Raw genomic sequence first — 13,221 nt, 5'->3', positions numbered from 1 at the left:
AGCATAGAGCTTGTACTTGTGCATCAAAGGAGCACGATAGGAGAAAGGAAAGGCAATGCAATTTTCTGAGTGCCCCGAGAAAGGGTCCATCAAGCCTATTCATTCTCATTTGAAAAGTAGGTATCATCAAGTACATACTCTTGAACACAATATACCCATGAGAGTTTTTCTTCATAATAATACAATGATGTCAAACAAGATAGGATAAAAGAAAGGCAATGTAGATTTCCAAGAAAGGGTTCATTAGGCCTAGTCATTCTCCTAGTGCTTCAACTTTAATTATTGTCAAGAAACCTTATGTCTAATGACTCTCTTACTCTTAATAAATTACAATTAAACATCTTCATGTTGTGCTCTCATGAAATTATTGAAGAAACAACATAAAGATGTGTATCATCATGTACATATTATTGAAGAGGATATACCCAAGTTAATTTTTCTTTCACAATAACGCAACAAGGTGCAATTATATAGTCTTATTTTTATTTTATTCTTAACGCATTGGTAGTGCAAGGTCTATGGATGCATCCATCTTTCTTTTTCTATCGTGGTTCATCTTTCTTTTTCTATTGTGATCCAACTTTTCTAGGAAGTGTTGCAATTGACTCCATTTCATAATGCAATGTAGGCAGTAATATGATGAAGTCTTATCAACTATTTTCTCAAGCGTATTCGTTACAATAGTAAAAACATAAAATCCTAAAGTACCATGTTATAACGGAAGGCCGATGTGAACCAAAGAAATTTAATTGGTAAACAGATTTCAATGCATCGAATAATTAAATCAAAGAATCGATTAAGCTATGCACTCTCGAAGTGCCCCAAGAGCGCCTTAGAAAGAGTAAAAACTATACATACATATATCATATATGTATCAGTATAGTTTTATAAGTAAAGAAGAATACATAGAGCATCTCGGAAATGTGTAAAAGGAAACAATAAAGGTTAATTGAAAATATATGTGGTGGCTTCTTCTTCTTCGTCGTCGTCTTTTTGTCTGTCTTTCGTTTCAAGTTTTCATTTCACATAATATGCATATACTGTATACATATATAATATGTATATGACCTGAATTGTAGGAAGTGTTGGGGCTGTGCAGGTAGTGACAATTAGGCGATGGCATCCATCACATCCTCCACACCCCACCATAGCCTCATCCTTATAAACAACAACTGCAGCATCAGGACGAAGAAAAACTTCTCTAATTCTCCTTCTGATGCAGGTTTTCCTCACCTTCTATCTTCCCCAAGCAACAGTGGAAAGCTCAGATCCTTTTCTTCCTCCTCCTCCTCCTCCTCCTCTTCTTCTTCTTCATCACCATCATTAGCATCTTCCTCTATCGTATTTTCTCACTTTCTCTCCTCCTCATGCAGACATAGAAAGCTCGGAAGCCTTTCTTCTTCATCGTCTTTTTCACCAGACTTTTCGCACGTTCTCTCATCTTTATGCAACGTTGGAAACCTCAGGAAACTTTCTCTTTCTTCCTCTTATTCGCCTTCAATTATCTGCAGATCTGCATCGACCAACACACAAGATATAAGTGAATCCGCATCCATGAATAATAACGAAGAACTGAATGAAGGCATTGCAAAGTTCTACGATGCTTCTTCTCGTTTGTGGGAGGATATGTGGGGAGAACACATGCACCATGGATTCTATGAACCTGGCCTACCTCTACTTTCTGCTCTTTCGGTTGATCACAGAGCTGCTCAGGTTCGAATGATAGAAGAAAGCTTGCGCTGGGCCTCCATCCCTGGTAATAATATATTCTTCATCTCTTCTCGTTGCCATTTATGTTTAGGTTTAGGTTTTATTAATAGATATGAAGAATATGAAACATAAAAGAAGAGAACTCAGAACAGATATAGAAGAGAGGCAGAAAGAATGGGTTGAGTTTTCAGCCCTGATAAGGTCTTCATTTCTATTTTATTTACCTTTAGGTTTACGTTTACGTATTCTAATAACAGATGAGAAATGCTCTAGCTTTATCTTTACTTTTAAGGTTTTCTTAAGAGACATGAGAAATATTTGACCTTTACCTTTACATTTAGGCTCGGGTTTATGCTTCTTAAGAGATATGACGAGTACGGAACAGTAAAGAAAAGAATTCTCCAAGAGAGATAGAGCTTCAGGTTTACGTATAGGTTTATGTTTCTTAAGTTTGCACAGTCTCACATGATAGAAGAGAAGTTTGCTCTGGGCTTACATCCCCGGTAATTTCTCTTTCCTCTCTTCATTTCTACAAATTTAGGTTTAGTATTAGGTTCAGGTGTAGATTTTTTGAGAGAGATGATGAAAGTACCTTGAGAGGATCATAAAGGAAAAAAAGTCTTGAAGACAGAATTTTGCAGATGGAAAGAAATATTCGTCTGTCTTGTCAGGGACGAAAAAGGAAAAATAAATAATTCACAAAGAAAGATAGAAGCATTGAGAGAGGATGATGACTACAGAAAGAATTCACAAAAAAATGGGATTCCTTGAAATAGAGTAAGATGAGAAATGAAGAAAGATAGAATTTTGTGCAAGATATGAAGAATACAGAAAGGAGCCACAAGAAAGAGGGTCATTCTTTATATCTTCATGTCCTTTTCTCTGCATGCTTCGCCATTCATTCTGCATTCTTCATCTCCTATGGCACGCACATAATTGTGCATTAGTTTGGATAACAGATGAAGGAAAATTCTTAACATGCAGAAGAGATGAATTATATCTTCACCGTTCTCAAGGAATATGAAAAGAATGTATAGAAAAGAGTAAAAAAGGAACATATGGGTGTCCAGAAACAGATGAAGGAAATCTTTTCATCCTTTTTAAAGAGATGGGAACTGTAGAGAGGAAAGATAAAAGAATAGAAAAAATCACAAATAAAGACATGAGAAGTATGCAGAAAAGGTGAAGAGGTGAGGCATGTAGACAGGAAAGTTCAAGAAGCTAGAAAGACAGTATTTACAAAGAGACAAACATGCAGAACTGATGAATAATCTCATCACTATTCCAAAGACAGGCAGGAATGCCTAGGAAAGAAGTGACAAAGAAAGATATGATTACCTTGAGAGATGAAGAAAATCACCTCACTGTTCTAAAGTGATGCTTAGAGAGGAAAATAAGTCTCAAAGAATGAGAAAGATATCTTCACTTCATAAAGAGTTATGGGGATTGTAAAAAAAATGAAGTGACAAAGAAAGGGGAAAGTATGAAGAAGAGATGAAAACTCTCGTCATCTTTTAAAGAATGTAGAGATGAAGAAGCCACAAAGAAGACAGAAGTTTGCTGAAGAGATGAAGAACCTATTCACTTGACTTAAGAGGTAAAGAATTCAGAGAGAACAGTAAAAGGAAAGTAGCCACAAAGGAAAACAAAAGTATGCCAGAAGAAATGAAGAATGCAAATAGAAAGACAGAAGTATGCAGGGTATGATTTTTTTCTGCTTTGTTCATTTCTTCTTGAAACTTTTGCCTTTCTTTATGATGTATCTTTTTTGTGTTCATTGTTCTCTATGCAGTACTCATATCTTAAGTGCATTTCTGACATCCTCAATTTTCTAATATTTGGTTCTCTTGTATTTAAATTTTCTTTCAATGGACTTCTTTCCTGCTTTTCTCTCTGCATTCCTCATCTCTGTGTTTCTGGCATTCTTTTACGGTCACTTTGTGTTTTAAAAGAAAGTTCTTTTCTCGTGTTTCTTTCTGCACACTTCCATCTTTTTTTATGTTAATTTATTCCATTCCATATGCATATCAGGTTGGGAAAAGCATCAGGAATTAGTGGTTATGTCTTTATTTGTGTTTACTCACTCTGTTTCTTTTGCAGATCAGGTTGGGGAAAAGCCTCAGGAACTTTTGGTTATGTCTTTATTTGTTTTTACTTAATCTGTTTCTTTTGCAGATCAAGGTGAAGGAAAGCCAAAGAAGATAGTAGATGTTGGATGTGGTATTGGTGGTAGCTCAAGATACCTTGCACGGAAGTATGGAGCTGAGGTAGTAGGAATTACTCTCAGTCCAAAGCAGGCTCGGAGAGCAACTGAGATTTCTGCGTCAGCAGGTTTATCAGATAAGGTATAACACATAATGTCGTCTTAAATACACTTGTATCTTGAAAATGTGTGACTTCTAGAGAAGACCATATCTTATAATGAGATCATATTATCTATGTTAGAGTTCATGTTTTCAGGCTATGGATATTTCAGCTCTCTTAGATAGTTTCTAAATATCTGGTTCTAGAACGTCCTGCTATTTTTTATTCTTATTTATTCCACCAATCATTTTTTATTTGAGATATCTAGGTTAGAGTTTCTGATTTTGAACCATGTAGCTCATTCTTATTTCTCGGTGTAGAATCATGCTTTTGGTTGTGGATATGCTAGATGAGTAGCTTAGCTTCCAAATTTCTGGTCTTAGACCTTTCCTATGAGCCGTTTTCTGAATTTTATTTTATGATCATGTTCTTTTTAACTATTTTCACAAAGGATTCTCTATGTGGTCGACTTCTTACATGAAATATAGCTTTCAGACCATGGAAGTTTGAGGCGATAACAGGTCTATAATGCCCTTAGATGTTCTGGGCCACATTGTGCACTTTAGTAATATCTAGGTTGGAACTCATGTATTTTGGTTGTGGATATTTCAGCTATGTAGCTCAGTTTCCAAATTTGGGGTTCTAAATCTTTCTTATGAACTGATTAGGCTTGACTCTTGTTTGTGATCAAGACCACAGCATATCTCTAGATCAAAATTTCTTTGTGATACCTAGGTTTTTTATTTCAGCTATGTAGGTTGGCTATCAAATTTTATGCTCTAGAGTTTTAATGTGTTTATCGTGTTTGATTGGGGAACATTTTCTTTCCCGTTGCTTTGGAAATTGTATCCAGGTTAGTTTTCAAGTAGCTGATGCATTGAACCAGCCTTTTCCTGATGATGAGTTTGATTTAGTTTGGTCTATGGAAAGCGGAGAACACATGCCCGACAAGGAAAAGGTAAATATAAATGTTCTGCTAGACATTACTGTTACGAATACCTAATAATCTGAGTTTGCAATTGAATTAGGAGTCTTACGAAAATGTAGTGACCAGTTTTAGGTGTATTAGTACTGATTTCACAAATTACCCTTCAGTTTTTCTTTATTTCCAAATGCCCCCAGCCCCCCCAGATGCAGAAACCTTTGAATGCTTAAGGGATAATTGCTAATTGGGCTTCTAAAGCAGAGGGTAGAGCCTCTTGTGCCTAATAATAGAAAATTAAAATTGATAGGTGGACAGATTGAAATTTGAAAGGCGCCAAATAGGACATTTATGACAACTACCATTTTTTCTTTGATCTTCAACACTTTGTTAGAAGTGTTTCTTACTTATACAAATACCCATCTATGTAAACCTAGCTCTTAGTAAGAAATTATGACTTTGCTGCAAATCTTAAGTACCACTTTTTCTCTTATTTCCCATTGTGGTTAATATATACAAATTTGGACTCAGGCTATTGGTATCCAAGAACAACACTCTTTGATCAAGATTTGTAATTGTCCTTGGGAGTCTTTATCCTCCATTAATTTTATTTCAAAGTGTTGGTGCTAAAGCGCATGAGTGCAAATTTATGCATATGAGAGACATAATATTCAAGGTTGTGCAGGGAAGACTAATATTTAGGTATGAAATCTATTGTCATAACTTTTTCTAATGACTGACATGTTTTTCTGACCTAGTTCTTGGCAGAATTAGTTCGTGTTACGAAGCCAGGAGGACGAATTATCATTGTTACTTGGTGCCATCGAGAACTTCTGCAAAATGAGAAAGAGTTGACAGCTGATGAGAAGGTAAAAACACTTGATTATTGTCCATCAAAGCATGTGGATTTCAGGGGTAGGTCTAAAATGTTTAGGAAAATATGCCTGCCAATGTGGGGTTAATTAATGATCCTATCTTCCTGTAAAATATTCAGAAGCTTTTGGACAAATTATGCAAATTGTATTATCTTCCAGCGTGGTGTGCTACTTCCAAGTATGTCCAAATTGCTCAATCAATGGGACTTGAGGTAAAGTTTCAGCATTAGGCTATCATTTTTGTAACTATCAATTGAAGAATTCATGGGTAGTGTTCCCACACATTAGCTATCATAAGAATTCTTATCTTATGATTTTGTTTCATAGGATGTAAAATCTGCAGATTGGTCTCAACATGTTACACCATTCTGGCCAGCTGTCATCATCTCTGCTTTGAGCATCAAGGGTTTATTTGGTCTTGCAACTTCAGGTACGAGTATAAGTAATAATGATAAGAACAAATGAACCTTGTCCATATGTACAGCAATGGAAAACAGATCCATTTAATTGGAAAGAGCGAGCTATATGTAGTATGTCTTATTTTTTATTTTAGTTCCCCAAAATTTCTATTGATAACCCCAATTTAATGACCAATGCTATCATTATTGTATGGGCTTATATTGTTCTTCCTTTCTGGCGAACATTTGTTTCACGGTTTCCCTTTTGTTTTGAATGTTTGTGTTTGGTTATTTATGAATCTTTTTTGTACTAGGGTGGACAACATTTAAAGGTGCTATAGCTATGGCTTACATGGTACAAGGCTACAATTCAGGTTTGATCAAGTTTCCAATCATAACAGCTCGCAAAGGAGATTCCATTATTGTACATTAACTATCAAGAAACAAGGTCATAGCCAAGCAGCAGGCCCGCCCTGCGTACTTCTCAGCTCCTGAATTAGGAGCAAAATCTACCGATTTCCTGCAATTTGTCAACTCAATTCAATTCGAATTCATTTTTACATACCAAAGCATTTGACATATCCCCATTACAAATAAATTGAAAGATATGTTACCACCATTTAAGAGAGGTTTCAGAAGGACAAACTTATGTATAGACATACATCTTGAAGATTATCTATGTATGTGTTCCATTTTAAATTGTATTGAGGTCGAGCTTTGATTTACAATTGCGTATTCTCAGAAGGCCAGATCTTTGAATTCAAAAGACTGGCCGTTGATCAATATTTAAGACTTCGTTCTATATTTTTGACACACTTGTCTCTCCCTTCTTGAATAACACAATCAATCTTGGGCATAATGGTCGATTCAGCCACTCTCGTTGACTGCAGACCCAATGTGTGGTTGGAAGATTTGATGCAAGACATCGCACAGCTTCATACTCTTCCCTGTTGGAAACAAAGTTTTATTGGCAAACCATTTTCTAGCTTAAATTACAGAAATGAATCAAAAGACCCTTCCATCTTTCTCAAATTTTCCCAAAACATAAAAATGGATATAACTTACCTTCCTCCTTGATGACCAACATATGATACAATAGTGATTACTCCTTTAGGTCTCACCAAGGAGATTGCAGATTCCAATGCCTGGACAGTGGATCTGATCTCTGTAATCACTGATTTGTCACCCTTTGGTAGATAACCAAGGTTGAAAGCTATAACACTGAAATTCAGCATATATAACACATGCAAGAGAAATCAAGCAAAAGTCAAGGCACAGTATCTAAAGTATAATCAATAGTATTCATATGCAATGCAACATATCAATTTGGCTTCAACATCAAAATATTCAACAAAAAAGGTCGTCCACAACTTCATTTTAACATATCTATGTTGTAATTTAACATATGTAAAGTGTACTTAATAGTGTTACTATTTAATGCAGCATATCAAATTTGACATCAGCAAAAAAATAGTTAACGTCAGGCATCCAGACCAGAACCCCTTATAGGATACAATAATAAGTATGCACAAATTCCACATTTGGATTATACTCAATACAATAACAGAGGGGCATCCTAAATACCAAGAATGCACTGCACGTACACATCATGAACTTAGATTCTGCATTTGAATTACAATTTTAGCACCTGTTTTCAAAAGGAAGCTCCATCTTTGATACTCTTTTTCGCTTGCTATATAATGACATCATGTGGACACAAATAGTTTAAGCTCAACAATATTAGGTTACTCACAATAGACTCCAGATAAGTAATACAACTATATCCTTGTTTGAATAATGTAGTCCAGTTCAGAAATTGCTGCTCAGACAAGAGTTGTAGAATTCTGGTTTATGTATCATTGGAGCTTCCATCAGATCTCGATATCTTATCAGCTTTTGCATAGGATAGGAAATATATATTATAGAAGGCAAATCACAAAAGGGAAAAGTAAGTCCTCAAAACGCAAATAGAAAAATGGGCATTCTACACGCAATCATGCTGATATAATCCTAAACATTATAGTCTCCTGAGAGCTTACTTCAATCTTATGTTATCCCCTTGAACATGCCAGTGTTTTTATTATCCCCTCAAATTTATATATTCTTGGAAAAGCAATTTCAGTTTACAATATAATAGAATCATACGATAGAATTGGTTTTTTCTAACCTTACAGAATTTTTAGAATTCACCACCTCTCCCAACTTGCTGTGGCACATCTGAAATAGGTGAACTTGTTTCCTCTGAGAAATACATGCAGAAAAACATTTACTACACAAAAACAAACAGGGATTGGGTTTCTACAGATCTGTTGACTATTTCAAGAAAACCAAATGAAAAAAAATGTTTCCATCTACCTACTGCCTAAAATTCATGTTAATGCCAGGCAGGGTGAAAAGTAAGGAACGCTCATGGAATTACTAAATATTAAGGGTCAGTAAATTCACAGGTTATGAAATCCTAGAAGAGGAAGAAAATTGGACTTAGATTTCAAAGATTCCCAAATTTCAGTTATTTCTCGCAAATATCACTTGCAATTTCATATTTGTTTGTGAAATTCGGAAAAAGTTTAAAAAGCATTCATCGTTGAAATCCTTGAAATTAGCCATCTGGTAATAAATAGCTCCTACTTTTCACCCTGACACCAGCTTACCTCACCTTTATTTATAAATGGCCATTGGTAAGATAGAAACCTTACAGAATAAACTTGATATGACATAAGATGACGAGTAATGGAAACAAGTGAAGCTTACATCATTCTCATTTAGTTCTTGATCTAGTAAGGCAGAAGTATTCTTCAGTGCAATTTGTTGCAAGTCAAACGCATAGATGAGACCTTGGCCACCATCTGCAAATACTAGTTTCGCAAGAGCCAGGGTATCATTTCCATTACCACATGTGGCATCAATAGCAATATCCCCAGGCAATATCACCTCTTTCCACACTCTGATCACAAAATGGTACAAAGATTTGAAAGTAAAGTCTAGTTAAATATTCTTAATATCTATGCTCAAATCAAAGCAATATATTTTCGTTTAGCTAAAAAGGAAACAAATCACCACTCATTTGCATACATACGCAATAGCCACTTTAGCAAAGTATTTTTCTTGACACTGCAACACTTCTGTATCAAATGTTATCTTTGTGATTCTCTTATATCATGTGATGTGCCAACTAGTGTTAAAATATTTTTGTAAGAACAGAATATTCTGGATTTTACCATTAGGCAAAGGAGAGATGGTGCAACTTGCTATAAACTAGATTATAGACATAAGGGGCAAAAATATAATGGTAAAAGGCTTTAAAGCACATCAAATGTCTGAATTCAAGGGTAAATTTTAATTGTGATACAAAAATGAGGATTTACAAAGGTGAATACTCGTACACACCTATGCAACTATCAAGAACGTTGTGTGTAAACTCTAATACACGATTGTTTTCTAACTCTACTTCATGATTCTGCATTATCCATAATGGCCCTTCAAAAAGTTCATACGAACCAGCTACCATGTCCTCCAACACACAGAAGTCCAAAATCTTGACACGATGTATGCCATGTCAAACAAAATGAATTATACAAGAATTGAGCATACAAATGACAAAAAGAGACAATTGGCAATGAATATCACAATTCTATACAAGAGCACGGAAGCTATATTCCCATTAGAAAACCTAGAACAGTCTCTAGCCAAAGGAACATCAACGAGATTTTTTGGCTACATTAAGGTTAAATCTATTCTCCGTAGATCATACAGGTAGGTTTCAGTGAACTAGGTTCATATAAAGGAATTGCAAAGACAAGGAAAGTTGGCACAATGCTTCTGTCATTCATTCTGCATTCTTCACCTCATATGGCACACACATACATTCTGTATTACTTTGGATGACAGAGGAAGGAAATTCTTTATACGCAGAAGAGATGATGTATATTATCACCTTTCTAAAACAATATAAAGAATGCATAGGGTAAAAAGGAAAAATGTCACAAAGGAACACATGATTGTCCAGAAAGTGTTGAAGGAAACCTCTTCATTCTTTTCAAAGAGATAGACAGATAGATAGATGGGGACTGTAGAGAGGAATTCACAAATAAAGACATGAGAACTATGCAGAAAAGTTGCGGAGGCAAGGCATGTAGACAGGAAGATCAAGAAGAGAGAAAGTGACAATTTACAAGGAGATAGACATACGCAGAAGAATTGATTTATCTCTTTACTTCTCTAAAGATAGGTAAAGCAATGCATAGGGAAATATAAAGGAAAGAAATCACAAATAAAGATAGAATTTAGATGAGAGATGAAGAAACTTTCCTCAATTTTCATAAGAGATGCTTAGAGAGGAAAAGAAAGTCTCAAAGAATGATAGAAGTACACAGAAGTGGAGAGAAAGACAGCTTCAATTCCTAAAGAGTAAACGGGGAATGTAAAAAAAGTTTAGTTCAAACATTTAATCATTGTCAGATTTCAAACGATGCACTCTTCCAAGAGAAAACCTGTGATGGTCTTTAGACAAAGGAACACCTACAAGTGCACCAAGGTAGTTATTCTTGTCCCATCAAGTGAATATTCCCGCATGCTATTCGCAGTCTCTGTCTCTCCAGAAACTAAAAACAAACCAAAACATCCTGGCCCTGAGAAAAAGCATGAGCTATATACCTCTCTCTCCAAACCATCACGTTGTCGTTGTATTCAAAACTAAAGAAAATGAGGAAGAGACATATCTTTCCCTCAAAAGGAGAAGTATCAGCTCACTGTTGAAATTGAAAGCAAATAAAACTTTGACAATCAATGGTACGTTTCTTTTGCATGTTAAATTCAACAACAAAGGAACCATTCAACTTACAGTTAAGTTCAACAACAAAGAAGCCGTGAAGGAAAATGCATTTCTTTCTTTACATAGACATCCTCCTTCCTTACTCAGAGGGAACCATCTCTTTCTCTCAAAACAGCATACAGCTCTTGAATTCAAGATAGATGAAAACCTTGAAAGAGAAATGCTACATAGACATCTCTTTCTCTTTTATAAAAAACCATCAGCTTATTGTTGAAAGTTGGATTTTGATGAGCAAGAAAACCTTATAAGAAAATGATACATGGACATCTATTTCTCTCAAAGAAACCATATCCTTAATGTTGAAATCAGAACCTTCACAGATCTCTCTCAGATAAAGCAAACCACTCCTTACTGTTAAATTTGATAACAAGAAGACCTACAAAGCTAATGCTTAATAGAAATTTCTTTCTCTTGGAAGGGAGGAAACCGTTACTTTACTCTTGACTTCAAGAACAAATCCAAATCCAAATGCTAGTAAATATATCCCTTTCTCTAGAAAAAGGAATGGGGTAACCTTACTGTTGATTTCAAGAACAAGGAAACATTGAAACCGTCATAGTACAAAGATGATATTTCTTCTAAAGAAGTGCATTGTTCTCATTGCTAATTGACAAGCATGAGTAGCTCACATAAACTACAAACCATTCAAAAATCTGGGAAATAACAAGGTTTTACCGTTTGATAAATACTCAGAAATCTAAAGAAGTGCATTGTTCTCGTTGCTAATTGACAAGCATGAGTAGCTCACGTAAACTACAAACCATTCAAAAATCTGGGAAATATCAAGGTTTTACCGTTTGATAAATACTCAGAAATTGGCAGAAGAAGCTAAATACAGACTTTCTCTTTATCTCAATGAAACCAAACTTGTAGATGCGAATACTAAACAGAAATTTCTTTCTCTCTACGGAACAAAGATAAAAGACTTACCTTTTGACAAGAATTTGCACCTGACAGGAGCTTAAAACGCCAAATCCTCACACACTCTCTCTCTCTCTGGGCATCGCAAACCCTTACCATTTGATAAGCATTTCCATCTGAGCACAGGAAGAGGATGAGAAGAAGGAGATACGAACGAATCCACGGAGATGCGGAGAATCGATGGTGAGTGGTGAGAGGGAAAGCTGAATCGGAGGAGAGGAGCGGCTTTTCTTACAATGTCTACCGGCATCAGTCTTATCATCGTCATCATCAGAGAGAGAGCCACACACAGACGAGCAGAACAAATTTTTTTGAAATTTAAATATGTAAGGAAGATCAAGTATGTTTCATCGATAAGAAAAAAACGAGAGACAAAGGGAATAAAACAGCTAGGCACATGTTTCATCTTAATGTCTTCCCACATGAGGAGGAACTTAAGCACAACCTACGGCTTAACCATCTCTTTCTTCATGGTGGAATAACATGGTGGGAGTCGAGGCTTAGGAGTGAATTCGGTTTGTCTCGATGTTATTTATGCCTTCTGATGCTACAGTGTAGACCACCAAACCAATAACGAGAGAGTTTTAACCAAGTTATTGTTATATGGTGAATCCAATTGTTTGGAGATCAAGACGCCAATTCTTCAATACACTAATGCAACATGTAGTCTAGGAGATGCAGACTATGGTGCCAATAACCTGATTACTCGCCATAATGGATGAGGGAGATATTGAATGATGATACTTTAATGTCCTAGAGAGGACATAAACATGACCCATGAAACCCAAAAATTGTGTTATTGCACCAACTGAGGGTGGTGCTACATGGGGCTTGTGTGTTTTCTTAAGGTTTCTCCTATGCTTAAATAGAGAACATACATATGGTTTGTGCATACTACTAAAGAGAATTTGTGCCATGTATATTGTGGGAAACGTTGTTCAAGGATCGAGAATACTTCAAATTGTAATGTGATTTCCACCTCTTGATCATTTGCGAACTCCATTTTCAAATTCAATGTCATGATGACAATTGTGAAGGAGTATGATTGCACTTTTCATGTTAAATGGCAAAAGGGGTGAGAAGGTGTGGTTGGGTCTTGTGAGCCCCATTTTGCTTGTCATTAAAAATATGGAGAGTAAAAAAGATGGCTCTACTTCGAGTTTGGTTGTCATCATATATAATATTATGTATGTATGTATGTATGTATATACGATGTGCACGTTTGCAATTTCAAGAACCATGAACAAATTGTGACTATTT

At 35.6% G+C, this 13,221-nt stretch overlaps 2 protein-coding genes across 3 annotated transcripts; one reads left to right on the top strand and one right to left on the bottom strand.

Moving 5' to 3' along the window:
- Positions 1–994: 994 nt before the first annotated feature.
- G-TMT (gamma-tocopherol methyltransferase) lies at positions 995–6,911 on the top strand. Of its 2 annotated transcripts, XM_087317212.1 has the most exons (8): positions 1,074–1,222; positions 1,512–1,756; positions 3,886–4,055; positions 4,868–4,972; positions 5,695–5,805; positions 5,931–6,023; positions 6,139–6,241; positions 6,524–6,911. In XM_087317212.1, exons 2-8 carry the CDS (start codon positions 1,555–1,557, stop codon positions 6,640–6,642), a joined length of 903 nt encoding a protein of 300 aa, XP_087173338.1. In that variant the 5' UTR covers positions 1,074–1,222; positions 1,512–1,554; the 3' UTR covers positions 6,643–6,911. The 2 variants fall into 2 exon arrangements, with proteins under 2 accessions (XP_087173337.1, XP_087173338.1); XM_087317211.1 differs by having other exon boundaries at positions 995–1,756.
- LOC147866734 (S-adenosyl-L-methionine-dependent methyltransferases superfamily protein) lies at positions 6,796–12,267 on the bottom strand. Its single transcript, XM_087317213.1, has 6 exons — positions 12,058–12,267; positions 10,732–10,810; positions 8,961–9,153; positions 8,377–8,450; positions 7,275–7,430; positions 6,796–7,156 (listed from the first exon to the last, which is right to left on the bottom strand). The coding sequence occupies exons 1-6, from the start codon at positions 12,230–12,232 to the stop codon at positions 7,009–7,011; spliced, it is 825 nt and encodes a 274-aa protein (XP_087173339.1). The 5' UTR covers positions 12,233–12,267; the 3' UTR covers positions 6,796–7,008.
- Positions 12,268–13,221: the final 954 nt, after the last annotated feature.

Source organism: Azolla caroliniana, unplaced genomic scaffold (genome assembly GCF_043228905.1).
Source record: "Azolla caroliniana isolate FFs.n. ecotype wild unplaced genomic scaffold, voAzoCaro1.0.p SCAF_3, whole genome shotgun sequence".
NCBI classification, from domain to species: Eukaryota; Viridiplantae; Streptophyta; class Polypodiopsida; order Salviniales; family Salviniaceae; genus Azolla; species Azolla caroliniana.
Note: the sequence above shows the minus strand (reverse complement) of the source record. Positions and strands in the feature narration are given on the sequence as shown.

What these genes read in the sequence shown, in the direction of transcription:
- G-TMT (XM_087317211.1), top strand. Translation starts at nt 1,117, where the DNA reads ATGGCATCCATCACATCCTCCACACCCCACCATAGCCTCATCCTTATA. An exon ending in GCGCTGGGCCTCCATCCCTG is followed by an intron (nt 1,757 to 3,885) that starts GTAATAATATAT and finishes TTTCTTTTGCAG; the next exon opens with ATCAAGGTGAAGGAAAGCCA. An exon ending in ATTTGGTCTTGCAACTTCAG is followed by an intron (nt 6,242 to 6,523) that starts GTACGAGTATAA and finishes TTTTTGTACTAG; the next exon opens with GGTGGACAACATTTAAAGGT.
- LOC147866734 (XM_087317213.1), bottom strand. Translation starts at nt 12,232, where the DNA reads ATGATGACGATGATAAGACTGATGCCGGTAGACATTGTAAGAAAAGCC. An exon ending in ATAACTACCTTGGTGCACTT is followed by an intron (nt 9,154 to 10,731) that starts GTAGGTGTTCCT and finishes TTTTGTGATCAG; the next exon opens with AGTGTGGAAAGAGGTGATAT. An exon ending in GTTGGTCATCAAGGAGGAAG is followed by an intron (nt 7,157 to 7,274) that starts GTAAGTTATATC and finishes TGTTTCCAACAG; the next exon opens with GGAAGAGTATGAAGCTGTGC.